At 46.4% G+C, this 27,371-nt stretch overlaps 1 protein-coding gene across 5 annotated transcripts in view; it reads right to left on the reverse strand.

The window, feature by feature from the left end:
• Positions 1-5,679: 5,679 nt before the first annotated feature.
• Positions 5,680-27,371, reverse strand: part of LOC135919149 (uncharacterized) — a 39,448-nt gene continuing 17,756 nt past the window's right edge. For 3 of the 5 annotated variants that reach the window (XM_070536274.1, XM_070536275.1, XM_070536277.1), the window contains 3 exons: positions 26,211-26,377; positions 15,815-16,171; positions 5,680-7,738 (listed from right to left, as the gene is read on the reverse strand). In XM_070536274.1, coding sequence (XP_070392375.1) covers positions 7,447-7,738; positions 15,815-16,171; positions 26,211-26,377 — 816 coding nt within the window. In that variant the 3' untranslated portion in view covers positions 5,680-7,446. Of the gene's footprint in view, positions 7,739-15,814; positions 16,172-26,210; positions 26,378-26,972; positions 26,988-27,371 lie in introns of those variants that run through there. The other 2 variants (XM_070536278.1, XM_070536276.1) reach the window with 2 other exon arrangements.

Genomic DNA, 27,371 nt, shown 5'->3' on the forward strand with positions numbered 1-27,371 from the left:
ATTCGTTCACATTATAGTTCAAGACTACCATGTCTGCATGTCATATGTTTATGTCCACTCCTATTTCCTGATTCAATTTACTTTTAAATTGTACGCTAATTCAATAAACTACTTGTACCAGGTGTGAGGCACTCAGAAGAGTAGGTACTCTGTACGTCCACATGGTGGGCGGGTATGCGCACATGTGTTTTCACGCGGGGTGTCTGATCTCACTGTGTGGCATATTGCCCGTTGCACCTGTAATCACTCTCTTTTGAGTCGACAAGCACCGATCTAAAAGCATGGCTTCCCATCATACTTTTGGGCTGCGATTACAAGCTCATAAAGTGTCTTTGTATGTGGCTCATTCCAGTGCATAACACTTTTTTGGGCCCATATGAGGCATGTCGCATCCAGAGGTGCTCCACTCAGCTTCACCGGTTAGCAGTAAGGGACATCTCCTGTGGGCAAATGCCAAAAAACTTCTGGGTATTCTCTGCTCCTTCAGTCAGGAGAAGGCTTTCCATATCATTAGCCACAAGTACCTGTCACCAAATTTTGGATAAGGCTCGTTTTAGTGTGGGTTTTCAGTGAATAGTCCAAGCTTTGTACTCTCAGCCTACTTCTGCTGTCCTCATACAGGATCACGTGTTGGAGGCTTTCACTGCGGGTCATGGTGCACGGCAGGGGGATCATCTCTCACCTGCCCGCTACGTGCTCACTTTTGAACCGCATCTGCAGAGGCTGTCCTGTGGCAGTAGAATTGGCCAGTTCCTACTTCCACCAGGTTCCTCTCCATTTGCTCTCTTCGCTTGTGCAGACTGGTCCATTGTCGTCCGAAACGAGGCATCAGTTTGTACTGTCTTGGATGCCATGGACGGTTACGGCAAGGCAAGTGGCGCAAGGTTGAATAGGTTGAAAAGTGCAGACACATAACTCCACTACATCAAGTCGGCAGCTTGTTCATGTTCTACCCATAAAAAAGCGGTAACGAAGTGCAGGTTTCCAGTTCGATCCGAACGGTCTGTCTCCTGAAAACTGGCAGCAAGCTAAGGGGAAGCTTGAAACCAGGATTGAGGAATAGTCGTGTCCACTGACTGCTCGAGTGGCAATTCTTTGGTCAATTCTGTTTGCCTTCCTTAAGTACGTAGCATGTGTCTCCAGTTCCAACCTGAACGAAGCTTATCTTGGAGAGGGTTCTATTTGAGAGGGCTCTAGAAGGCTGTGTGGCTTGGCAGGTGCTTAAGTTGCCTAAGGATAACAGAGGACTTGAAACTCTTGAACCGGGCATCCTGGCTACTACACTACACATCAGGTGCATCCAGGTAGCTCTTAACTCGGACATGCTCCTGACTCGAAGCTCTACCTCCTTTTCTCTTAGCACTCGACTCCGTTTGTTTTCGCAAAGCACATTTTCTCACTATGTGCCTTGCTCAGGATCCTCTTCCACCTTTTATCTGGTGGCTGCCAATTCTCTAGTACGCCTCCACAAGGTTCACCACGGCACCAATGTAGTGTCCATTCCAATTCAGGAACTAATCCATATGCTTACCGCAGGTCTCACCCACATTGCTAAAGGTACAATCTGTCCTCCCACAGGCCAAGCTGTAAGCTCATCACGGCCAGCTTCTTTGACACGAGGTGAGCTACTCTCATGTACCGCCTGGCGCAGGGCTTCCTGCCGATGAGCTACAGATGCTTCACAGCCATCCCGACTGGTGGGGTGTGCCCTTTTTGTGGAGGTCGTGAGGATATGATCCATACCTTCTCACAGTGTTTGTTTTCCGCAGCTCTCCTTCGACGAATAGCTAGTCTTTTTGGCCTCCCAGATGTTCCATTTCAAACCGTCTGTTTCTTGTGCCCATTGTGTACGGGCGATCAACCAGTTCATGCTTCTTCTTGTGGAGTGCTCATACCAAGTTTGCTTAGCACGCCGTGGTCTGGTTCCATCTTACTCAACAACGGCATCATTTAGGTGAGAAGTTTCTTGAAGTGTGGACTTGCCCCGCTGTGATTTTTGATGAGTCAGGTGGAAAGCACTCCATCAGGTTATAATGCATGCATTTAAAGCCACTCAACTTGGCCGTGTTTGCCAGTCGATCCACTTCTTTGCTCTTTTCTCTGTGGAACACAGAGACAGAACCAATCGTGGCACACCTGAATGCAGCCATGTAGCCCCGGGGTCTCCATCTGGTCTTTGTGGTCTCCATGGTTGTTTGCCTTGACCTATTTTGTGTTAAGGCAATCCGAAGGTCTGTTGGGCTCGTGTCCCTGAAGACCGACATGCCTGTTTGTGTGTTACGTGCAGTAGCTCAGTTCGTCCTGCTCCACAGCGGCACCCTTGTCCAGGAAGGACCATTGGCCCAAACCAAAGCCTGTCACCCTGTCAACTAAGGTAGTAGGGTGTGCCGGGGTCAACGTACCAAACTATGTTGCGTTGATGAGTACATGTAAGCTCTGGGACGTTTTGGGACGCGGCACCTATGGGTGCCAAGTCCTCCTGCCGTCTAACAACGGCACTCAGGATGCAATATTCAACATAGCAACCAACCTGCAAAAGGCCCTGATATGCTGGGCAGTCTCGAGAATTTTTATTTTTCTCAGCAAGGTTATTGAAACTATACGTACTATGTATGTTCTGCCAATCAAAATATGGTAAACTGTTCCCACACATTCATGTGAATGTACAAATATTAATGTTCGTAATGTCTTCATGATGCATTCCGAATATCCAAACAATGTAAACAATATCCGAACAATGTAAACAATATCCAGCAGAAACATCTATATAACATCTTTCAACATAAAAAAGAGGTCTTTTGACAGTGCCATCAATGTTATTTTCATGTAAACTAGGGCAATCTCAACTTCTATTGCAGGTGCTGAATCCCCAAGTGAAACATATAATGAACCTCCAGACAATGCTCGTGATTTATAGGGTAGTTCAGTGTTCTACGACATGCTGAGAATAAATCTACAGCAAATATGGTGACACGAAAACAGCGTTGCAGGGTCCCTTTAATAATCGGAACTTTCCCACAGGTGCTGTTTTAGATGTAACATTGTTGCTTGGTCTATAGCAGGACGTGCATATTTCGATCAAAATCTTTGAAACAACATGTTGCGCTTATTACTGCATTGTTCATGTTCAAATTTCACAGAAAGGTCATCTTGGAGTCTACATCATTCAACGTTGTCACAGTTGTCTGGCTTTTAAAGAAAAATATGGAAAGTTGCCATAGTTTATGGGAGTGCAAGCTGCTCCCAAGATGGTGCTAGCATAAACTTGCGTCGCCATCTTTCAGCAGCTACAGAAAGCAGCCGTTCAAGGAGGGTTGTCACATGTTCTGGAGGAGCGGATAGCATGCAGCAACCCTCTGTGAATGGCTGCTTTCTGCAGCTGCTGAAAGATGGTGACGCAAGGTTATGCTAGCGCCATCTTGGGAGCAGCTTGCCACTCCCATAAACTAAGCCAACTTTCCATTTTAGAGTGCAGCGCTTAGGAGCCCATTCCTGCGGCGAGCATCGACGTAACCAAGTGAATGAGCTCAGCGAAGGGTGAAAGAGTGAACACGGAGCGCAGCGGCGGATGAAAGATGTGAGGAGGAAAGTGGAGGAGGAGGGTATGACGAAAGCGTGAGAAGAAAAGTGTAGTGTGGCAACGATGGCTACGAGATGGCACCAGAGTAGCGTGCATTGTCTGGGAGGTCTGTCTGCGGTGGCTGCTGTGAAACGTGCCCACACGTCACCCATGCTCTGCCACTCACTATCTCCAGATTAGCGAGGCGGTCGCACCACGCTTCGCTATGTTTGCAACGTGCTGCACGAGACAGATTGTCCACACCAGCCAATATATCCCAAAATGAAAACATGCATAGAGCTGCGCTCAAATTTTGCATTATTATAATTTGTAGTATCGTAATAGTTGAATTTTTTTCTTCTTATAAACCAGGCAACTAACTGTGCCAAGTGCTACTCTGAAAAATGTCGACTCCAAAATGTGATCTCTCGGCAAAATTTAAGCAAATACAGTGCATCAGTAAGCAAATTTTTTTTTTTTTTCATATGGGAGAGAACCCTGGGGCTGGTTGGTCAATGGTGGGGTCAAGTGGGCGTGGATGAAATGGCGCTGGACTTATAGCCTCGAGCTCGCGGCAAACAATATGTGTTACATGCTTACTGAAGGGTGGTGAAGCGGTAAGGTCGACGCAAGACAATGTCGCAGCCATGTTAGGGAGCCGGGAGAACTGTGGAATGATGCGGCGGCTTTTGGCGAGCTCATAGCGGCGGCATTCCTTGACAATGACGCCGATGGTGGACACATTGTTGATGACCAACAAGTTGAATGTGTCGTATGCGATCCCTTTGAGTAGATCGCTGACTTTGTCAACCTCGGCCATTTTCTTGTCGACTTTCCGCCAAAGAGTGAGCATGTCTTGTATGTACGAGACAAACGATTCAGTAGAAGACTGAACTCGGGTAGCAAGCTCTTTTCTAGCAGCCAGCTGCCGACCAGTGGTATTTCCAAAGAGGTCAACGAGCTTCTCCTTGAAAGCATCCCAGCTAGAGATCTCATCTTCGTGTGACAGAACCAGACATGAGGAGTCCAGCCCAAGTAGAATAGGGCATTGGCTAGCGTAATGGTGGGGTCCCAGCGGTTGTTTTGGCTAACACGCTCATACAGGTTGAGCCAGTCCTCAATGTCAACATTATCTTGGCCGGAGAATATGCCAGGACGTGGGGATTGGTAACCATAACGTACATTGTAGTCGGGGTCGCAGGAGTAGAAGGAGATGAGGTGTTGTCACCAGAAGCCATGGCGGAAAGCAGGACGGTGCGGCCACTGCGCAGCTCCGTGGCGAGGACGGCGAACGGCACCCTCCACCAAAATGTTACGCACAAAGAATATTTACAAAGGATGACTGCAGCGCTGGCCAGTTCAGCCAACAGCTCGAGCCAGTGAGCGTTCATCTTCGTCGGGGCGCCCACAAGCATTCTCCACAAGAAACATGCAATATGCACGTATCAATATTAAACAAAATATGCACACCTTTGCAGTTCCATGGTTCGCTGTTCAGCAAGTGAAGCAGGAACTTGGCGCCGGCATTTTTTTAATACGGATGTTCCATGGTGCATTTTCAATCACAGTATGGCTCACTTATCCAACCTGTGGTATGGAGCCAATCACAGTCAATCACTTCGATCCTAACCAGGCCCAAATGCAGTCCAAAAATGTGATGTGTGGTACTCATATTACTCTGCTTGTGCCTTCAATCAATTGCAACTTAAAAAATAGTTATTGCTTTTAACCTATGAATCAATTAACCTGACGATTGACTGATCAATCTCCCAGACCTACATGGAATGCAAAGTTAGCTGCACTAAGCGACAAATTTTGGTATGAACATACCTAGGCACACTGGCCTTGTAGAAGAAAGTCAAATGAAGTGAACTTGCCTTGGGACATGACTGTCTTGTTAAGCTTCCATTAAGATTGTACATCATAAATGCAAAACCAAGAACTAGTCAACTTCAGTTAATTATACACTTTGTGATTGCATATGTGCAAGTTGTATTTACATTCCTCACACAAAAATTTAAGTAAAATGTGTGAATGTTTAATTTTTGAAGAAGCTGCAAATTGCATTTCAAGCAGAGTTGAAAACACATCCTTTTAAGAAATGACGATAGCATCGAAAGAAAACATTTAAAAAACAATTTTATTTGTGTGCAAAACAGTGACATGTCAATACATAAACATAGCTTGGATTCATACTAAAACTTGAATGACATGATGCAGTTAAATAGAGAATTATGGTATGACTTGAATTGTTATACTACAGTACAACAGGTCTTTGCAATGAGATCGAGAGACAGGATGTAAGGGGCTGTGAGCACGTGTAACTGGCACTGAAAGTTGCAAAAAATGCAGAATCTGACAAAAAAGTTTTAATGTTTGCCAGCCCTAAGGGCACAGTTAGCAATTTGGAGGAGCAGACTGCAGTTCTATGCGAGACCAGTAGTGTGGGCCTCAGAATCTTCTTTGCAAAGCCCATGCCCATAAATTTTCGGTGTCGGTAGTAGAACACATAAGCGCCAAGAGTACAATGACTGTGAGAATGACTATGAACAATGACGCCACACGAGCAAACAAGTCAGGGTAACAAAAATACATTATGTGCAGCAAGAGTGAGAGAGAGAGAGAGGATTTATTTGAAAGATGGCACAGAGGTTGGCCTGAGCTAGGCTGCTCTAGCCTGCAACTCTGCATGGAGAAGGGGGGAGGGGGTAAAGGTTTGATGATGATGACATAAAAGAATAGGCATGTAGGATGGCACAAGTAAGTTCAATATCCTGTTGCCTTGTAATACACACACCTCGAAAAAGCAAAACACTGGGAAATGCATCTTTAAAAACTCCCAAGAAAACACTTATGAACACCTAAAGGTCTCTTCCGTTCCTTCCCACAAGGACACCACGGAGGCCTTGCATACTATAGAACATTACATCAAGCTGTGAAAGAGCTGATGCAAATGCCCCAGCTCACTGGCAATGCCAGAAGTGCATGCATTTTCGATGATAATTGCAAGGATGACATTTGGAATATCAAAAAGCATGGCACCCCATTTGGATTGCTTGGCGACTTCAGGACAATGAGGGAAGGATGTCCGACCGGAGCTCTGCCATGAATATTATTTTTAGCTGAGGAAGTCAGCTTTTCGTCCAAGATGTTGAAGCCATGATGGTATTACCTTTTGAGAACTGGCATGGTGGTGTTTGACACCGGCATGATTGCTGTTTATATCTTTTCATTTGTCATTTAAATATTCCTTGGCATTGTCCTATTAGCTACTATGTATGCAAAATTCCTCCCTCTTATATTTTCATTTCGCGCAATTTTTGTTTTGCTCACAATAGGTCACAACTCCCCTCTGCAGTGTGCATCTATCTACCCTGTGGGTGAAAGGACCAGTGAGTGTTCCCGCTCTTCGTGACACAACCGTCAACAACGCAGTTCCACAATTGTTGAAGCAGTTGGTGAAACAGACATGCCGGGCAACAATGCATGCTTGCGCATTATCGTGTTTCCACAATGTTTCTTGTGCACTCCTTTAAAGCTGAGCATGTACCAAAGGTCGATTGAACACACTTATTGCATGTCATGTACTGCCAAATTCATGCAATGGCATCGTTTCACATGTAGGCGACAATGGCAGACTGAGTGACCGGAAGTTTGGTAAGATTGTTGGCTGGGCCTGTTGGAAGATGGCGGACACAGTGGCAACCAGCGAAGGGACACACACAGAAGGGAAAAGAAGCAGATTAAAACCGTGCTGGTGCTTTCGTGCTAGCCAGTCCCAGTTGCAGTTTATATGCACCAATTCCCTGCCATTCACAAAGAACTCTCGTACTGCGAACTTTCTCCACCCACGCTCACTTCTGTCTCGACGAGCTGCTCCATTACCATCACTCTTCCTCGAGGTCGGGAAGTGGGTCGCCCAAGGCCGCTTGTTCTGCGATGGACAGGAGGTACTTGAAGAGCCCGGTCACCAACGTGTTCTCGTGCACCAGCATTGTCCCCTCGTGGTCCAACAAAAACAGGTTGAGGAAGTGCACGCTGCGCAGGGGCAACTCCTGGTAGCGATGCCACAGCACATGTTTCGACGCATGCTTGCAGAGGGCGAGCAGGAAATTCCGCCCATCCTCAACTGTGACGCTCCTTGAGGGTGGTGGCAGCTGGCCAAGCACTTCTGCACTGCTAGGGCACCATGGAATAACAAGACATCACTTTCCCTGAGGCGAGCGTCGATTGCAAGCAAGCCCCGTGCTTGTTAACAAAGGGACACGTTGGAGAAGAAAAAAGGAAGAAGAGTGCAGGGCTACGCCATTGACATCACTTTTGCTTTGCAGGCCTGTTAGCCTTAAAATTTGAAAAATACTGCTACATTTGAAGCCGAAAAATACTAAGATTTCATGAAAGATATTAAAGCTTCTTTTTTTACTCAAGTTAATAACTAGTTATTAAAAAAAATCTGGCTTTGTTCTAAACAGGAGTGCTGCGAATAGGCACTCTCTAGTGTCACAGCTAGTGTGATCTGTGCCACAGACACATGAAAATATTCACAGAGTAAGTCAATGAAATATTTATGTAATGGTAGCAGATATTTCAGTTGCCATTGTGCACTGTTACTATGAGCTGGGTAGCTATGCTGTAGGCAAGTCCAAATAGTCAACTGGGTTGATAAAAGTAGGCTCTGAAATATTGATGGATGACTGCAGTTGCATTCTTCCTAAATCAGTTTTGCCCTACATTAAATGCAAATAAAAAATGTTAACGCTATTCATGTGATTATGAAAACTGTAAACAAGCTAAAACAATCAGGTACATTACGATAAAGCTGTAAAAATTTGCAGGTGTGCGTTCACTATTTGCCACTTTGAACAGCAACCTTTGTGAGGTAACCTTTGAAAACACATCGGTTAGTCTGGCTCTGCTTGAAAATTCATGCCAGCATAGTGCTGTGCCTTTTTGCTTTTGCCTGCATCAAACTTGATGGCAGCGCAATGCAGCAGTTTCGTGATGGCACAAAAATGAACGTCACACCGCATGTTGGAAAATTTCTCGCACCTTCACAAACTCTCTTGGAAACTACTTCATTTACTCAATTATAACATGCATCCAATTTTCATGGCCAGAAATTATAACAAGTAATGACTCTGATTGTCCATTCACCATTTTTTTCGTAGTAAGAACGAGAATGCAATGGAGACTTGCTAAGGCTTGGAAAAAGGTAAACTTACTGCATCCCAGCAACATTGAAGTGGGCGTCATTCACTGTAGCTCTTGGAGGCCTCCTCATCGCTAGGAATAGCCCACAGCATCCCATATTCAGTGTCGCCTATGCCAGGTGGGATACTGGATTTCTTAAAAGCCTTGCAGACGTGAAGGAAGAACATAAACTACCTATAGGAGTGAGAATTATGTCATACGGCCAGCCTTGTCAAGCGAACTCTCTGTGAAGCCGTTCTCTTCGCTTTTTCCTTCACAGTGCTGGCCCAAGACGTGACCTCCGAGACTCAGCGTATTGGCTGAGGATGTTTGGTTCGCGGTATATTTTAATCAACGGTATATTTCGGCTGCCCTGCCGTAGCTCTGCCAGTAGAGTGGGAACAGTAAAACCTACCAAGCTCTGTGACAGGACGATCACGTGTTTGGCCACCTTGTTCGGCTTCAACGATGTAGCGCAATGCCCCCTGCTAGTTCTTTCCTTCCTCCATGCTTGCAGGGCACAGAATCAGGGGTGCTGATGCCCCCCGAAATGATCACGGCGGCTAATATACTTCCCAGCATGACTTACACATACGTCATTATGTGTTCATACTATCAATATATCAGTGATTTGTTTGATCCACATACAAAAATAAGCGAACAGAAATCTTTCAAAATGGCCACCGTTCTTATTGCAAAACCCCTCCTGAATGTAATTCCTGGTTGCGGCCCCGCATGGAATCCTAACAAACTTACAGAGCAGGCACAAAGCTACACCAGCATTAGCAGCAGCAGTGACGTGTGGATTGGAGTGAACAACAGAATTTTCAAATGTCAATGCAGTTTTGGTTCGTAGTGAGGCATGTCATTTTATAGTAAATTTTTCCTGAAAAAAAAAAAAAGTGCACGTTAGAATCGAGCAAGTAGGGTATTGTCTCTAATATGTAAAGGTGGATTCCTCTGTTCAATCTGAAACAAGCTTCTTGGTGCACGGAGGAGAAGACTCTTCCACTAGTAAACTCGAAACAGGTTCGCATTTTCTACTGGCTGTTTCAGACCCCTTGCTCCACAACAGATCACAAGGATCCCCGCCATCACATGGGTTTGACTGGATTTTAGAGCATGCCAAGTTCTGCCTGCTGCAATTCAGACCTGCGCAATCCGAGCGTTACCCGAGCATTCCCTCAAGGGTTCGGGAAGAGAGAGTTGTAAGTAAAATTTAAGTCCATTCTTCACTGACGTCTAATAGCCCAGCCACACGGGGTCACTTTTGACCGTGATCAATCCCAATAAGGATCGGTTTCTCAATTGCGAATGGTTCCCTTCTGCAGCTTGCACAAAGAAGCTAACCAAGACTGCGAAATTCGACCCCGATTGGACTCTCTCGTGATCAAAAGTGTATGTGTGACACCAGTGTAAGGAGTGAAATAAAAATGGAAACTGGAAAAATGAGTGAAACGTCACTCCGGATGACAATGCGATTTGTCTTCGCCATGATCATGGCGACTACCTTTGTCAAAATGTTGCCTTTGTGCTAAGGCTTCCCTCTTTCAGCCAGTGTTGTTCATCAACGTCTGCTACTCTCACCATGTAAAATTTTACTGATTAGTACGTACCTTCATCAAACACTGCGAGGGAGACATACACAAGAGAACAGATCACACACAAGTGCCGTTCGCTTATACATCTGTTCTTGTGTACTTCTTGCATACGTCTGTTCTCTTATGCATATCTTCTCACGCTGTCTGAAGAATGTGCAGCAAAATGCACCAGGCACTGCAATCAAGCTATTAAGTGAAGATCAATGGCTATGGCAGGGTATAAGAATGGGCTAGTTAGTGATGCATATTCAAGCAACTACAGCACTAAAACCGATGAAGGACGAATGATGTGGGATAGACACAAGCACTATCTTCCAACTAAAGGTTTTATGTTCAGTTCCACAGATACGAGGTGTGACACACACACACAAAAAAAAAAACGAGACTGGTCCAACAAATTATTGTACTTATACAGGGCTCATGCTGGTGTATATGACAAAAATTCAAGGGTTTTCAAGGATTTTAAGGCCCTGTGTGTGGATTTTCAAGGACCACATTCTCTGTTAGAAATATAAATAGACAGATGTTCAGGGGTAGACAGAGGCTCAAAATGATGAGAATTTGGTGAAAAAAGGGGATTGTCGCTGCAGCCAATGTTTTAACAAAGAAACTTGTCTTCAGACAAAACTATGGCTCCAGCGATACTTTCATTTTTTTTCCATTATTCATCACTGTTTGTCAGAGTTAAACTCATGAGCACTTTCAGTGTGTTAGAAGATGCAAAGATTTATTTGCTAAAGCAGATCAACTAAGCGACAAACACTCCCTCAGTCCTTAGGTGGCCTCATTTTGCTTCTTCTGAGTTTCTATGTTAATGTCCAAGATCTCCTGCTACTTGCTCTTGGCAGTCTTCCTTAGGCTGTTTAACATCATTATCCAAGTCAGGTCACTGGTTGCCTGCACTTTTTCTGCATATGAGTCTGCTGAAGCTGTCAATTCTGCAACAGCGGCTTCTAGTTTTTTTTTTTCTTCCTTCTGAGAGTTTCAATCTCTTCATCAATGCAGCGTTTCTTTCTCTGTTTCACACCTTCACACTCCTGCTTGTTCTGTGTTTCCAAAAAGGCATGGTATTGGTTCTTCGCAGAAGCCACAGATGCTCTCAGTTCCTTGGTGATGGGTACATTGAAAATGCCACCTGCTACGCATACAGCATCACAGATAATGTGCTGTGAGATGTGAGACACTTCTTTCATGTTCTCTACTGAAACCTGGTGATTCACGCTGAATCCTCTCTCTACACTTGCTTGGCCATGACTAAGTGTAAGAAGCAGTTTTCCAACCCTCCAAGGCTCGGCATATGCTGAGCCAGCCTTTAGAAGTTCATAGAAAAATTTGTCTAGTGTATGCAAGGTCCTTTCAAATAGCTGCAACTCGTGTAGCAGCTCAATCAACTGCGCAAGCACATAATCTCTTGAATGCTCATGGATTCTCTCTGCTGAAATGAGTGCATCCAGAACTTTCTTTAAGCCTTCCAGACACTCATCCAGCTTTGATGACATGTGCCTGGGGTCTAGTGAAGAGAGGCCTCTCACAATGGGATATCACCAGGGGGCTCTTCTCCAAGATCTTTATCGTGACACTTAAAAGAAACTCCTTGCACTGCATGCTAAATGCAAATGCAGCTTTCACACTTACTGTGTGGCTTTTAAGAAGCTGCTTGGCTGTGTGACCAACATCTACCTTCTCGAGTGGCACATGCTTGTTTAAATCTTCAAAGTCAATCTTCAGGAGGCCCGTGATTTTTACTGATGAACAGAGAACAGAAGACTTGAGAAACTTTGTTAGCAGTTTTCTGACAATATTCTCAAGGTCCTTTGCCAAAAAGAACATAACTAGCTTATCTGTCTGAAAGTGTGTCAAAAATGGCTGGAATGTCATCACAATAGGAAGTGCAAACTTGAGGTTTACTAACACCAGTGGGTCACAGTGAAAGTCACAAACATTCTGAAAAGAAGCACACTTGGGAAGGTTCCCTCACTTGCTTCTTGCCACTTCCACATATTCTTTGACGTCAGGCCAGAGAAGCAGAACCCGCTCTATCACCGGAAGGTTCTCAATCCACCGATGTGCACAGAACTTGAGAGGAAACAGAGTTGGTCCAGTGACAGCTACAAAGTTTTCTCTCCGGGCAGGTGCATCAAAAAAGAGCCTGCTCATACTTGAGAGCAAAATGTCCAAGCTCCATTTGCTTGCTGCAAGACCTTCCTTGTAGTTATTTTGCACAGTGTGCAAGCTACAGCTGCCCAAGTCTAAGCACTTCTGTAGGTGTTCCCGCAGGCCTTTGAATGCCTTGGGATTCACATTGGGTCAGTCCATTGATACTTGCACTATTTTATGTAACGGAAGTGGTTCTAAGGCACCAAGTAGTTTTTCTTGCAGATCTTCAGCCCTGGCATGGCCCATAAACACAGATGTGAAGCAGCATATGGTGACGGACTGTGATGTATCCCAGTACCTTAGATGAACATCCATTTGCTTTTGCTGGCAATTCTCATTCAGAGATTCGTCGAACAAGACAACATAGTAGTCGCTTTTCTCTATCTCCCGCCACAGAGAGGAAAGAAGAATGGCCTCAGACCATGGCATGCGATATACGAGCACTTCTGCTCTCCGAATGTGAAAGATTGTGCCACCTCACTATCTGGAAACATCCTCTGAAATAATTCATTCACCTGTGATGACGAATGGTATGAATAGTGCGATGTTATAACCTTCAATGTCCACAAAAATTTCTGCGTCAATCACAAGTTCATGCTTCTTGCATGCATCCATCAAGTTTGACGACTGCAATGGCCCTGGCTGTGGTTCATTCGCTTGACATTCAAGATCGTCAGGAAGCTCCTTATCATGCAGCTACTCCCGGTGGCTTGAATGTGCTCTCTGTGCTTTGCACTCCTTAGGTGGCTTTGTAGTGCCAATTCCCACCCATGGCAGTGATGTCAAAACACTTACAGCCAACTTTGTATTTTACCTCGTGCCGATTTGACATGTACGGTGCAAGCCACTCATGGTAGTTGTCGTTGCTCAGCCACGACCACTGAAATTTGCATTTTCCGGGCATTGTTGGCACGCATGCTTACTGGCGCACACTACACTGCAGGTGCACAAAATGTCATGATAGCGCTGTACACGCACACCCAAGCGCTACATGTGCATTAAATCTCGCAATACAACTGCACATACACAGATGAGCGCTACATGCACACAAAATGGCATGATTAAACTGCACACCCATGCATGTGTTACACGTGCACAAAAAGTGACAATACAATCACACACGCACAAAATGTCCCCATTAGACCACGCCAGAGGAGGCACTGACTGCGCAAACTGCACACACAGTGGCTGCCATTTCTCTACTCAACTGGAAAGTGGCACAGGAAATGGGCGAGAAGAAACGCTGGGCAAGCTGGTGTCATTGTGGGCAGACGTTCACGAGCGTCTGCTAGGCACGTGCTTACTTGACTTTGTACGAAACTTGCACCATGTTTTTAACAAAATCGCCGAGGGAATTCAGGAGGGTTGAAATTTTCTCAAATACAATCACTGGAAGTTTATTAAAAGCAAGAATTTGGGAAATTCAAGGATTTTCAAGGATCTGCGAAAATTCCAGGACTTTCAAGGCCTTGAAAACGATCTTTTCGAATTCAAGGGTTTTCAAAGGTTTCAAGGACCCGCATGAACCCTGTTACAGAATCAGTTCTCTATGACATTATCACCTTCAAAGTAGTCCCCTTGAGCATTCACACACTTCTGCATTCGGTGCTGCCATTGCTGGTAACAGTTCTGGAACGAGGTTTTTGGAAGGCCCTTCAGGGGATTCTCAGTTTTTTGCCTGAACCTCTTCAAGTGAGGTAAAATGGGTTCCCTTTAAGCAAGACTTAACTTTAGGAAATAAAAACAAGTCACATGGAGCCAAATCAAGTGAATATGGAGGATGCCCCATCACAGTAATGTTTTTGCTGGTAAGAAACTGCTTGAGATAGGGCCGTGTGAGCGGGTGCATTGTCCTGGTGCAACAGCCATCTATTACTCCACAACTGTGACCTTTTTTTCCCTAATTTTTTCACAAAGTCGTTTTAGTACTTCAATGTAGTAGTGTTGATTAACAGCCTGAGCACTGAGAACCCACTCAATCATTACAATTCTGTTAATGTCGAAGAAGACAATCAACATTGCCTTGAATTTTGGTTTTGACATGCATGCTTTTTGGGGTCTTGGGGATCCTGGAGACTTCCACTGCATTGACTGGTGCTTACTTTCTAGGTCATAGGTAAAAATCCATGTCTCATCCCATGCTACAACAGATTCCAACAAATTTGGCTTGTTTGCAATGCATTCTAACATGTCCACACACATGTCTTTACGGCACTGTTTTTGGTCATCGGACAGAACTTTTGCATAACCTTTGCACAAATCTTCCTCATGCGTAATTCGTCTGTTAAAATGCGTCGAACAGCTTCCCTATCCAAGTTAACCAACTCCGCCACTGCACGAACACTTAATCTTCGGTCACCACGGATCACATCACAAACCTTGGCAATGTTTTGGACTGTAATCGCTGACTTTGGGCACACAGCGCGTTCATAATCTTCCACACTGTCCCTTCCCCCTGAAAACCACTTATGCCATTCAAACACACGTGCACAAGACAAAGTTTCATCTCCATAAGCCTCGGTTAACATTTGTAATGTTTCTGTGGCTGATTTCTTAAATTTCACAAGAAACTTGATGTTGCTTCGCTGTTCGGTTTTTACATCAGACATTTTTCCGGCAGAATGCAGTTGCACGTATTCACTGAATGACGCAGCACTCCCAACTGGCGTGATCGGTTTCATCGAAATTGGCCGCATAAATAGAGGAGGTGTGTGGGATGACGTCAGCAAAACAGCTGTTGCCAACTCCACTCCTTTTTCAAGCTACACACTTAGTCTTGTTTCTTTTGTGTCACACCTCATATATACGAAAAAAGTTTATGAAAATTCATGAACAGATGAGTGCCACTCGCAGACACATAGGCAACAAAGGAAAAACAATGGAAATCACAGCCTATAAAGGCAGAACAGGCCATATTTGTACATATTTAACTGTGAAACTGAGAATGAAGTTTTAGATGAAGGTCAGTTATGCCAGTGTCTGTCCTCTGTCATTAGTCCTTCGTTAGTTTCTGCACTGTAGTTGCTTGACAATGGCTTTAGGCAGCAAAGGAAAGCAGACGAGAAGACAAGGGGCAGATGTGTGTTGTCTCTCTCTTGTTTTTTTTTTTTTTGTCTGCTCGTCCGTGTCTCTTCTTCTTGTGTCGTCTGTTTGGCGCTATAGTACTTCAGTAATATGCACCAACTAGCCGAACAAAAAGTTCTGCTGGAATTGTCTGCTTTGCTTTGCTGCCTGTAGGGATGAAACTGCACCAGCTCCCCCCCGCCCCCTCCCAAAAAAAACGCATTTCAAGTCACTGTCTGCGCACCTGAAGCCGATAATGACGCCGTCCATGTTCAGTTCCAGGCAGCACATTGAGGGGTCCTCTGGCTCGAGGAAGGAGAGGCCCCACACTGCGACCATGGAGAGCTGCCATGGGGCCAGCTGTAGAGCAAGTAGGGTGACTCCAAAGCTGTTTCCCAGCTCATAGGCCATGAAAGTTCGTGCATTCACTGACCCCGCTAGGAACACCAGCGAGATCTTCTCACTGCTGTGCACCAGCCCTGCAGCGTGAGGCTTCCGGGAGTTCGAACTTGCCACGCAGAAGAATGCCTCCTCGCCCTGCCTCCCGTGGCCACCGAGCACGTTGCACGGCCGTAACAGAAGACGTGGCTTACGCCCTTCGCTGGAAACAAGAAACGCTTGTTTCGATTGTGCCCACGGAGCTTCTACAACTGCCTCAACAAGACACCTTTGAAGAAATAAACAAACAAATAAGCAAACAATAAACAAATTGGAATGCTGAAATGTGCTTTATGGGGAGCATGTGTGGCCATTTCCTTCCATGCACTCATGTCGATGGGATTGCACGTTGTGAACACATCAAGAGCAGGAGGGTCCGAGCAGGAAATTTGTACTACTCCCAGTTTCCCCGTTGCTCTCGCTATATGCACTCCCCTTCTCCCAGACTCATGGGAAAAGGAATAGGATCCCCAAAAATATATTTTTTCAATTGTTCATTGTGCTAGGCGCATTCTAGTAGTAGTTACTCATATTCTGTAATCTTGTTTGTTCAGTTCTGCAATATTCCTGTGCACAATGAGCTATATCATCTTCTACAATACTATTATTCTTGTACTGATATCACTTTGTATTATTTTTTGTCTTAGCAAAGTTATTTTGTATGACTCATTATTTCATGTAGTATTTTGTTTGTTTTTTCTTTTTAATGGTTATTTTCTTACTCTGCTGCTTAATAATGTTATTGTTTTATGTATTACCTAACAGGAGGTCCCCTTAGGCTCTTGTGCTGTGGGACCTGCTTCTGTATCTTAACTTATGGATTAAGCTTATAGCTCAATAAAACATGATTCTGATTCGACTCATGCGGAAGACATGCCCCTTGCCAAAGTAAAAAACATAAAGTATTCCCGGAGGAGAATTCATTAAGATTAAGCAAAATTTTCCCAACAATCTATGGGCGTGCCTGTCCATGGTGTAGCAACTCGCCACCCTCTTTGCACCACATCTCATGGGAATGCCAAAATAAACCGCCAAGTTTAAATACCTACTTAGCTAGGTATAATCTAACACACTGGAGCCATCAGAGGCACAACTCGCCAGCTCAGACCCGGAGGTGCAGAAGGCTCTTCTGGGTCACGTTCGGCTGGCGGCAGAAGCCAGTGGAGCCCTGGACTTGAGGTCCCACCCATCAAGCTCCTGACCCCCTGTCCTCCTTTCCCCAATTCAATAAAGTTATTCTTTCTCTCTCATTGGCTTCCCGACCTTGGACCTGACCAACAGCCTCATGTTAACCTTACGGATACCTGCCACAACTCGTGAGTGACCTCACTGCCTGACATAACGTGCAACGGGGCAAGCCTATTCATCACCTTTTTACAGAATGGACCTCCCCTCTGCAGGCGTTCTGCATTGCTCGTGGGAGCAAATATTGCTTGAGCAGATGCCGCTGGTTGCCTTATCGTCCAAACCCTACGTGGCTGCGATTTACCCACACTATGGCTTGGGGACTACTACGGAACGACTGTGTGTGGCTAGATATGGAGCTTGCCTTCAACCCTAGCCGCATGCATAGCGTAACCCCACATCTTAAACAGTGTTACCATGTTTCCATCTTGGTAGAAAACTGTATAGTTTTACAGAAAACACGGACTGCGCTCGTCCTTGTTTTCTTTCTTGTCCCTATTCGTTTGCGCAATTCTTTCTTGAGAAAACTTTACAGTGGTTTTGCTGATCAGGCCTGTATGTAGACCTTTTCATCGGGTGAGGAGGATAGGGCGCGCAGGAGCCTTTCCTCCTCTCTGGCTTGGGTGACTGGGCACGGCACTGCTTGAAAGTATTGCTGTCCCGTGCTTCGGAATGATTTCGGAATGTTTTAGATCGTACTTTGTGAAATGTACGCAATGGCAGTTCATATAAGGTCGTCAGGGAAGCCTTTCGGTGCATTGGTAGCTACAGTACGCGGAAATATGTCTTGGTGGTGCAAAAATGTGACGCGCATAATCAGCCGTGGTGTACGTGCATTATCAGTCACGGTGTGTGTATGTGTTGTGAACTATTTTGCTTATATCGGTTTTAATTCAACAAAGAAAACTGGTGTCTGTATTACCAGCATTAAATGGTAAATCAGCTCACTGTCTTATTGCTTGGCATAAGGAGTAAAACATAAAACATAAGAGCACATGCTAGTGCACGCGGGCAACCTAAGGCAACCACAAAACATCTAAGTGGCAGGCGCTATTAAATATTTGTGATACATCGGCATCGTTCTCACGCATTTCAAGTCTAGCAGGCTTGAAATACTATGTCTACGCTATCCTTCCAGCATGAGGCCGATGACGCTGCTCAACACGGTGATCACTGCGGTTGGTGAACCAGCATGATACATATATAAGCTGCATGCTTCGGTATTGCCTTCTTGGCCTGTATACAGCCATAATATATGAAAGGGATCACATAAAAAGAATGCGATGGCTATCTTTGAGGACAAAATTTCCGTAATATGTGTGAGTGCGTCGTAGAGACCGGAACGAGCACAACCGAAAAAATAATTCGATTATCATCCTCTTTCTCGAAAAAGCAAGAGAAAACGGGCTAACGCCGCAATACGAACTCGCATAGTCACGCAGCACAACGTTTTTGGACATATTGTAGCACTCTTCAATGAAGCACACTAAACACACTGGTTTATTGTGGGCGAACTTGTGCCCGGAAACCCAATATTAAGCATTCACACACTTTTTAAAAGAGGAGTTAACAGCAGCCTATTCCACAGTCAACCGCGTCTCTCCGCCGAACGCACTTCTCACGCGCCCCGAAGGCCAAAAGCCACGCCATGGCTTCTCATTGGACGGCAGACTCGGGCGCTGCCGTGAGCGCGTGCACGGGAGACACGTGCTGTATCGCCACGCGCGAGGCGTTGCTGGCGCTCTTCTAATGGCGATGCGACGAGTAATGGGCTTTAGCGATGAGACGCTTGCAAAGGTGCCTCACGAGAGTGCTCGTACCTGGCATGTGGAGAGCTCTCTGCGGCATTAGTCCCCCTCCGAAAACGCATCGTCCCGATGCGTATGAAACAAATTTATCTATAGATGTGTTTTCATTGCCTGTCATAGTAAGGCTTCATGCGGACTACGTGTACGACCTCCGCATGGATGTGCCGCTTTGATCGCTCTTGCTCATGAGGGATGACTTCGTAATTCAGGTCACCTACTCGGCGAATAACTTCGTAAGGTCCAAAGTATCGGCGAAGGAGTTTTTCACTTAGTCCGCGACGACGCACTGGTGTCCATACCCACACTTTGTCGCCTGGGTGGTACTCAACTTCTCTGCGGCGCAGGTTGTAATAGCTTGCGTCCCTACGTTGTTGCTGGCGGATACGGAACCGTGCCAACTGCCGGGCTTCTTCAGCTCGTTGTAGGAAGTCGTCGACGTCGTACGGGTTGTTGTTTTCATCATCTACCGGCAACATAGCATCCAGTGTGGTTGTTACTGTGCGGCCATAGACAAGTTGAAATGGAGTGACCTGGGTTGTCTCCTGTACTGCCGTATTATAGGCGAAGGTGGCGTAAGGCAAGATTGCGTCCCATGTCTTATGTTCGAGGTCGACATACATGGACAACATATCGGCCAGGCTTCGGTTTAGACGTTCCGTCAGGCCGTTTGTTTGGGGATGGTATGCAGTGCTTTTTCTGTGACTGGTGTGAGTCATCTTCATCAAACATTGCATCAAATCAGCTGTGAAGGCCGCTCCTCGATCGGTAATCACGACCATTGGTGCACCATGTCGCAGTACTGTGTTACAAACGAAGAAATTTGCAACTTCAACTGCCGTTCCTCGCTCAAGGCAGCCAGTTTCAGCATATCGTGTTAAATAGTCCGTCGCTACTACGATCCATCTCTTCCCTGACGATGATGTTGGGAACGGGCCAAGAAGATCCATCCCAACTTGTTGAAATGGAGTCTTTGGTGGGTCTATGGGCTTAAGAAGTCCGGCCGGTTTCACGGGTGGTGTTTTGCGCCTTTGACATTCGCGACATGTCTTCACGTAATGCTGCACCGACGCTAACAATTTAGGCCAGAAGTATCTGAGACGAATTCTGGCGAACGTCCAGCTGACACCTAAGTGACCCGACGATGGTTCATCATGGCAAGCTTCCAAAATTTCTGGTCGCATGACTGACGGTACGACGAGTAAGAATTTTTCCTGGTTGCGTTCAAAGTTTCTCTTGTAGAGCGCATTATCTCGGAGACAAAATGACGATAAACCTCTCATAAACATGCGTGGGACTTGGACGTCGTATCCTTCGAGGTGTTTGATGAGTGGGAGCAATTCTGTGTCGGCCCGTTGACGCTCGGCGATTTCCGAAGCTGTCATCGCTGTAAGAAACGGGAAATCCTCTTCTACTGAAGGAGTCGACTCCACTGGTGAGCGGGACAAGCAGTCAGCATTGTTATGTTTTCTTCCAGACCTGTACACGACAGTAATGTCGTATTCTTGGAGCCTGAGGCTCCACCTCGCAAGTCGTCCAGATGGGTCTTTTAGGTTTGCCAGCCAGCAAAGAGAATGGTGATTGCTGACTGCACGGAACGGCCTGCCGTACAGGTATGGTCGGAACTTACTGATGGCCCATATGACAGCCAAACACTCCTTTTCTGTCGCAGAGTAATTTGTTTCAGCTTTCGAGAGAGTGCGGCTAGCATACGCTATGACTTTCTCTTCCCCATTTTGCCACTGAACTAAAACCGCGCCGAGACCGAGATTGCTTGCATCTGTGTGGACTTCTGTGTCCGCTGTCTCGTCGAAGTGGGCGAGGATCGGTGGGGCTTGCAATCGTTCCTTTAGTTCATTGAAAGCAACCTCTTGTTCAGCATGCCACATGAAGGGTACGTCTTCTTTAGTCAGTTTCGTCAGTGGTTCGGCAATTTTCGAGAAGTTTTCTACAAATCGCCTGTAATAAGCGCATAGTCCCAAAAATTGCCGTACCGTCTTCTTGTTTGTAGGTTTTGGAAATCGTGCAACGGCAGCAGTCTTGTCGGGATCCGGAGCAGTACCTTGCGCGCTAATTACGTGACCCAGGAAACGAAGTTCTTGAAATCCAAACTGGCACTTTTCCGGTTTAATGGTTAAGCCTGCCGAGCGGATGGCTTGAAGCACTAAACGCAGCCTCTGGACATGCTGGTCGAATGTTGCAGAAAATACCACTACGTCGTCTAGGTAAACTAAGCATGACTGCCATTTAAGACCCGAGAGGACACTGTCCATCATGTGCTGGAATGTCGCCGGCGCACAGCAGAGGCCGAATGGAAGCGCTTTGAACTCATACAGGCCATCTGGGGTTACGAAAGCAGTTTTTTCACGGTCTCTTTCGTCTACTTCAATTTGCCAATATCCGCTCTTGAGATCTAATGAAGAGAAAAATTTTGCATGTCGTAGGCGATCCAACGTGTCATCAATGCGGGGAAGGGGGTATACATCCCGCCTGGTCACACTGTTCAATTTCCGGTAATCAACACAGAATCTCAATGTATTGTCCTTCTTTCTCACAAGGACTACCGGCGACGCCCACGGGCTGTTTGATGGCTGAATGACATCGTCCTCAAGCATCTCTTGCACCTGACTCTTTATGATCTCTCGTTCAACCGGTGACACTCGGTACGGATGTTGGTATACTGGCCTGGTCGCTTCGTCTGTTATTATACGGTGTTTAACAATTGGTATGCGCCGTACCTTTGACGAGGTGGAAAAACATTCTGCGAATTCATTTATAAGGTCCTCCATCATTTCTTTCTGGGCTGGCGTCAGACTTTGGTTGATCGCAACTGATGCTACGGCGTCATGCATAGTTTGGACAGCAGGTGGCCTTGACGCTAAGCTACATACATCTGTGACCGCAGTAGCGCTGTGCAGGAAGGCGATGGCTGTGTTCTTTGCGACGTGCTGAAATTCACTTCCGAAGTTCGTCAGCAATACATCAGCACACCCATCGCGTAGTTGAACAATTCCTCGTGCTACGCAAATGCCTTTTTTCAACAGTAGCTCGACGTTGGCCTCCGCTATACCTTCCGAGTCGTCGAATGCTTCGTTTCTTACGCGAACCAGCATGCTGCATCGTGGTGGCACGGTTATGTCATCGTCGGTAATCCGCAAGGCAACGTGTTCTAGCTCCTCCGACTCTCGCATGTCTATAGCCTGCTTCGTAGAAAATGACACGCTAGAATTCTGCAGGTTGATTATGGCACCATTTGTTAGGAGAAAGTCCATTCTGAGTATTACATCCTTCGAACATTCTGGCAGCACGACAAAATCAGCGACGTAAGAAAAACCCCGAATTCCGATTCTCGCTGTACATCTACCCAGGGGCGTAATGAGGTGCCCACCAGCCGTACGTATCTGGGGTCCGCTCCATGGCATCAAAACTTTTTTCAATTCCTTGGTGAGTGCATATCTTACGACGGAATAATCGGCACCTGTGTCAACTAATGCACTCAATTCATGACCGTCTATTGCAATGCGCAAGTCTGAAGAAATTCTCTGTTCACTTATCTTATTCATCTGCTTCTGTTTGTCGCGGCTGCTCGGTAAACTTGACGGAGGATCTTGGCTTTTTCGAATGTCAGCGGCCTCGCCTCCACAGGTCGCTCGCTTCAGTTTTCCGGACGTGGGCTCAGTGAACGACGCCTTGGTGAAATCGAGGATGGCCGTGGACTTGGTGATCGGTAGCGTGCAGACGTTGATGATCGGGGCTGGTGTTGGTATCTAGCAGCCGGATATTGTTGTCGGGTCAAGTAGTCCTGAATTTCGGTGGGTCTTTCACCATTACGGGGGCAAGGCACATTTATCGTAAAGCCGCGAAGACCTGCTCTGCGATATGGGCACATTCTGTATAGGTGTCCGGCTTCCCCGCAGTGGAAACAGAGTGGTGTCCGGTCGGGTGCACGCCACACGTCACTTTTTCGTGGCCTCAGCTCTGCTAGAAGGGGTCCACTGCGCAGAGTCGGCTGGCGGCTGCTGGGAGTCGCGAATGGAGAACAATGCCCGGTCGGTTGGCATAACACATCAGCGTACGTTGGCACGCGTCGTACGGGTGGTGGTTGGTCATGATGAACAGGCGGTTCCTCACGTCCTGGCTGCAGAATGGCGTGGCGAACTTCATCTCGAATGACGGCGGCGAGAGTTGAGACTGTCGGCGTGGCTTCCGGTAGCTGCAGCTTTCGAAGCTCCTCCTTTACGATTGAGCTCACCAGTTCTCTTAGTGCTTCGGTGTTACTGCCTGGGCATGCTGACAGGATATCGGCCGGTGCGCTGGTGACATCACGATTGTAGTGATGGGCACGCTGCTGAAGCGCCTTCTCTATGGTCGTCGCTTTGGTGCGAAACTCAGCAACACTGTGTGGTGGGTTGCGGACGAGTCCTGCAAACAGCTCCTGCTTAACGCCACGTATCAGATGGCGTAATTTCTTCTCTTCGGTCATGTTTGGATCCGCGCGCGTGAAGAGACGGGACATATCCTCGATATACATGCCGACACTTTTGTTAGTGCGCTGGTTTCTGGCTTGCAGAGCGTGCTCTGCCTTCTCTCGCCGATCGGTGCTGGCATACGTGGCAAGCAGCTGTCGCCGAAATTCTTCCCACGAAGATAGTGTCGCTTCATGATTGACGTACCACGTCCTCGCTGACTCTTCTAACGCGAAGTACACGTTGCGAAGCTTCCGCGTCTCGTCCCAGCCGTTGAAATCTGCCACTCGCTCGAACTGCTCTAACCAGTCTTCCACATCTTCGAACGTATCGCCGTGGAAGGACTCGGGCGTGCGTGGTGGGTACACGATGAGCTGGGATGATGCCACTGGGCTTGTCATGGTTGCACCGTCGCTGGTAACTGTTGCCCGCACTGCTGCAGCAACAGGAAGCGGTCCGAACTCGGGTGGGTCTCCTCGGATGCGGCGGCTTGTGCGCTGGTGTACTGGAGTCAGTTCCCTGGGTTCCAATCGCTGAGGGTCGGGGCTCCGTTCTCTTACGAACTGGGGACTTCCAATCATACCCCGCACCTCCACCAGAAATGTAGCACTCTTCAATGAAGCACACTAAACACACTGGTTTATTGTGGGCGAACTTGTGCCCGGAAACCCAATATTAAGCATTCACACACTTTTTAAAAGAGGAGTTAACAGCAGCCTATTCCACAGTCAACCGCGTCTCTCCGCCGAACGCACTTCTCACGCGCCCCGAAGGCCAAGAGCCACGCCGTGGCTTCTCATTGGACGGCAGACTCGGGCGCTGCCGTGAGCGCGTGCACGGGAGACACGTGCTGTATCGCCACGCGCGAGGCGTTGCTGGCGCTCTTCTAATGGCGATGCGACGAGTAATGGGCTTTAGCGATGAGACGCTTGCAAAGGTGCCTCACGAGAGTGCTCGTACCTGGCATGTGGAGAGCTCTCTGCGGCAATATAACCGCTGATGCCGTATTGTTGGACCACGCACTATACCTGTAACCCAGCACCTTATAGCTACCACTGCTTAGGACGCTCGCGCAGTTTGTAAACGGTCAGGTATGCTGCTATTACTAGCCAAAACTATTTTATTGATGGGTGAAAACCTCATCTATCGAACCAAGTAGTCACGCAATGTAACCTGCAGCAAACAGTTTGAACGCTTGTCAAAGTATAACCGCACAGCTCCTATCGCAGCAGAACGGTACCCATGCTGTTATGATTGTCGCATATGTTTCATTTCTCCTAAACCGCAGCTTAGAACTAGAGAATAATACTGCAATAAGGCCACATTAGTGAATGGAACATTCAGAAATACACAATTTATCTCTGAGGCTGACTGTAGGCTCAAATATATGCACGCGCACAAATCGCGCTGCATGCCCCGTCCACCTCTATGCCAGCAGAAAGTTTGACCGTACCGACTTAAACCATTTCAGTACGTCTCACAGAACCGTTTAGTGCGTAGAAGAAGCACGTCATGCTAAATATACCGTGCGAGCGCGAAAACAAATACCAGAAACTATCTCCGAACGTATACCTGCCATGCAAAACGGAGCGCTCACCCAAGCCAGCATGCCGACTGTCCATAGATGGCGCTTATGTGTAGCAATATGGTGGCGCCCATGAAAAAACGGTGTATACAGTGGTAACTGCTTTCAACCCGCTGCAGTGATGTGTCGGGCCCCACCCAATGTGCGAAAGTATCTGTTCTGGTCAGATGTCGAGTAGTGCCTGATGAGCGCATGCTCACGTTCACCAGTTATTTGGGTTAATAGTGCCAGGTTTTGAGTTTTTCAAGTAGTAAGTGAAGTTTGCAATGTCTCCAGACGAGGGCAGCACTTTTCTTCCTTCTCTCATGCTTGAAAAGATTTTAGCGTGATTTTTGGCGTCAAGCACCGACAGGATGGCGGCGTTTTCTGGACAAAATTCACTTAATTTCATTAACTCAGAAGATAATTTTAGTGCCCTGGATGAATATATTTCACCTTAAGACAGTCGGCAAACATCCTCGGATGGGAGCAGTTTAGAAGAAAGCGACTGCAAGGGCCCTACAGGCCTGCAGTGCAAATTTTCCTCCACCAGGAGAGTGCTTTGAGTGCTACCACATGTACAGTATTGAAGTACTATTTAAAGCCTCAGGAATAAGTAAATTTTCTGAAATGTAACTTAACATGTGTTCATTTACCTAACCAGTTTTCTGCGTGCCATATAAATGCATAAAATGGCCCTTGGCGGGAATGACCACCAATTGGGTAGCTGCATGTGACCGCAAAAGGCTAAGGTAAATACTATTTTTTAAATCTTTATTCTTCTGAGATATCGTGCTGCAAACTTGCAGAAATATGCTCATTGCTTATTTTGAATATGAGGTTTATTTCAGTTTATCTCAGTTGGTTCTAACTTTATGCACATTTCCTTTCCTTGATTTTCTGGAAAATAATGTGAAAAGTCACTTCATATTTCGCTAAACTGTGCACAGTTGACACTAAATAGTTGGCACTCAGAAGAGTGCATTGCTGGGTGTCAAAGTCAAAGTCTAGCAACTATTCTACATTAGACACAGAGCAATATAAGGTTGGTCTAATTATATTTTCTGAATCATGCAGAAGCCATTGCTACCACTGATACATGGTGAAATTCTGTGCACAGGAGGTGAAAGTGCTGCTTTCATATTTCACTACTGTGCATGGTGTCAAGCTGGTGGGTCCTACCTGTCTGGAAGTTCTGACAACATGCCCCGCATTATCTCCTTGAGTTTGGCAGAACTGAATTCCCACAGGGGCAGTCCATAATAGCAGCTCCACGTATTGGTCCGCAGCAGCCGTAACGCCAGGGCATCGTTGCGACTTGGTGTACTGGGGGACTCTTCAGCTGCCATCTGTGTCAGGCAAAAAAAAAAAAAAAGAAGAAGAAGAAGAAGAAAAAAAAGTTAGACATGGAAAGTTCAAAGTTAAACTTGTGCTTGCCTCATAGGGCAGAGGAGCCATCAGGGGCTGTATTCTCAAATAATCACTTTCAAGGGTACGACCACTTTCGCATGATTTTGAGAAACTTGCCAAAAGAAGCGTCTTAGTGTACAGCTGACAGTATTCCTGCCACTATGCAAACATAGAAACTTTGGCGCAGGGCTAGAAACGGTGTGGGCTGTATATGGCGCTGTGTCTTATGCCAAGTCACACACAATCTCATGAAAGTGATCACGTCACCAAAAGTGAACGCCTGAGAATAGTGCCCTCGCATTCGGTGTATCGTGTGGCCTCCCTCCCAAGCACTGACAGAGTCCAATGCCGCTTAGCTTCAGTGATCGAACTAAAGCTGGCAGGTTCAGCATGCCATGACTGATGGCCACGCCGCGGGATGAATGTGCTAGTGTACCATGCTTTAAACAGTAACTTGCATTGCCTGTTCGAAGCCATCAAAAGAACCCTTAAACATAGTTTGTGAAAGGTATGGAATGCTTTTGGTATGCATACCTATGCGATTAGAAGAGTAGCAGTGGGCTCGCTGGTAATCCACTGTTGTTGCGAAGATGTATAATGCAAAGCAGTAAACAAACACGAGTGCTATACAGATGAGGATTATTGTGACATGCGCAATATTTATGCTGCACAATAAGAATAGAGTAAGCAGCAAAACCAGCTAAAAACAACTACAGGAATCAAAGAAAGAAAGAAAGAAAGAAAAGTGAAGATACAAAATCATCCCAATTGTCAACTGTACATGCAGGTACCCTTCAAAAAACTATGTTCCTTATAAGACAGAGAAAGTGTTGGCAGAACCAATCTCACTATGACTGTTGATGGCAATGCATTTAGCATTGAATCAATATAGAAACACAACATACTGCCGCTGTCAAAACTAGTTATGTATGA

This window comes from Dermacentor albipictus, chromosome 3, assembly GCF_038994185.2.
Source record: "Dermacentor albipictus isolate Rhodes 1998 colony chromosome 3, USDA_Dalb.pri_finalv2, whole genome shotgun sequence".
NCBI classification, from domain to species: Eukaryota; Metazoa; Arthropoda; class Arachnida; order Ixodida; family Ixodidae; genus Dermacentor; species Dermacentor albipictus.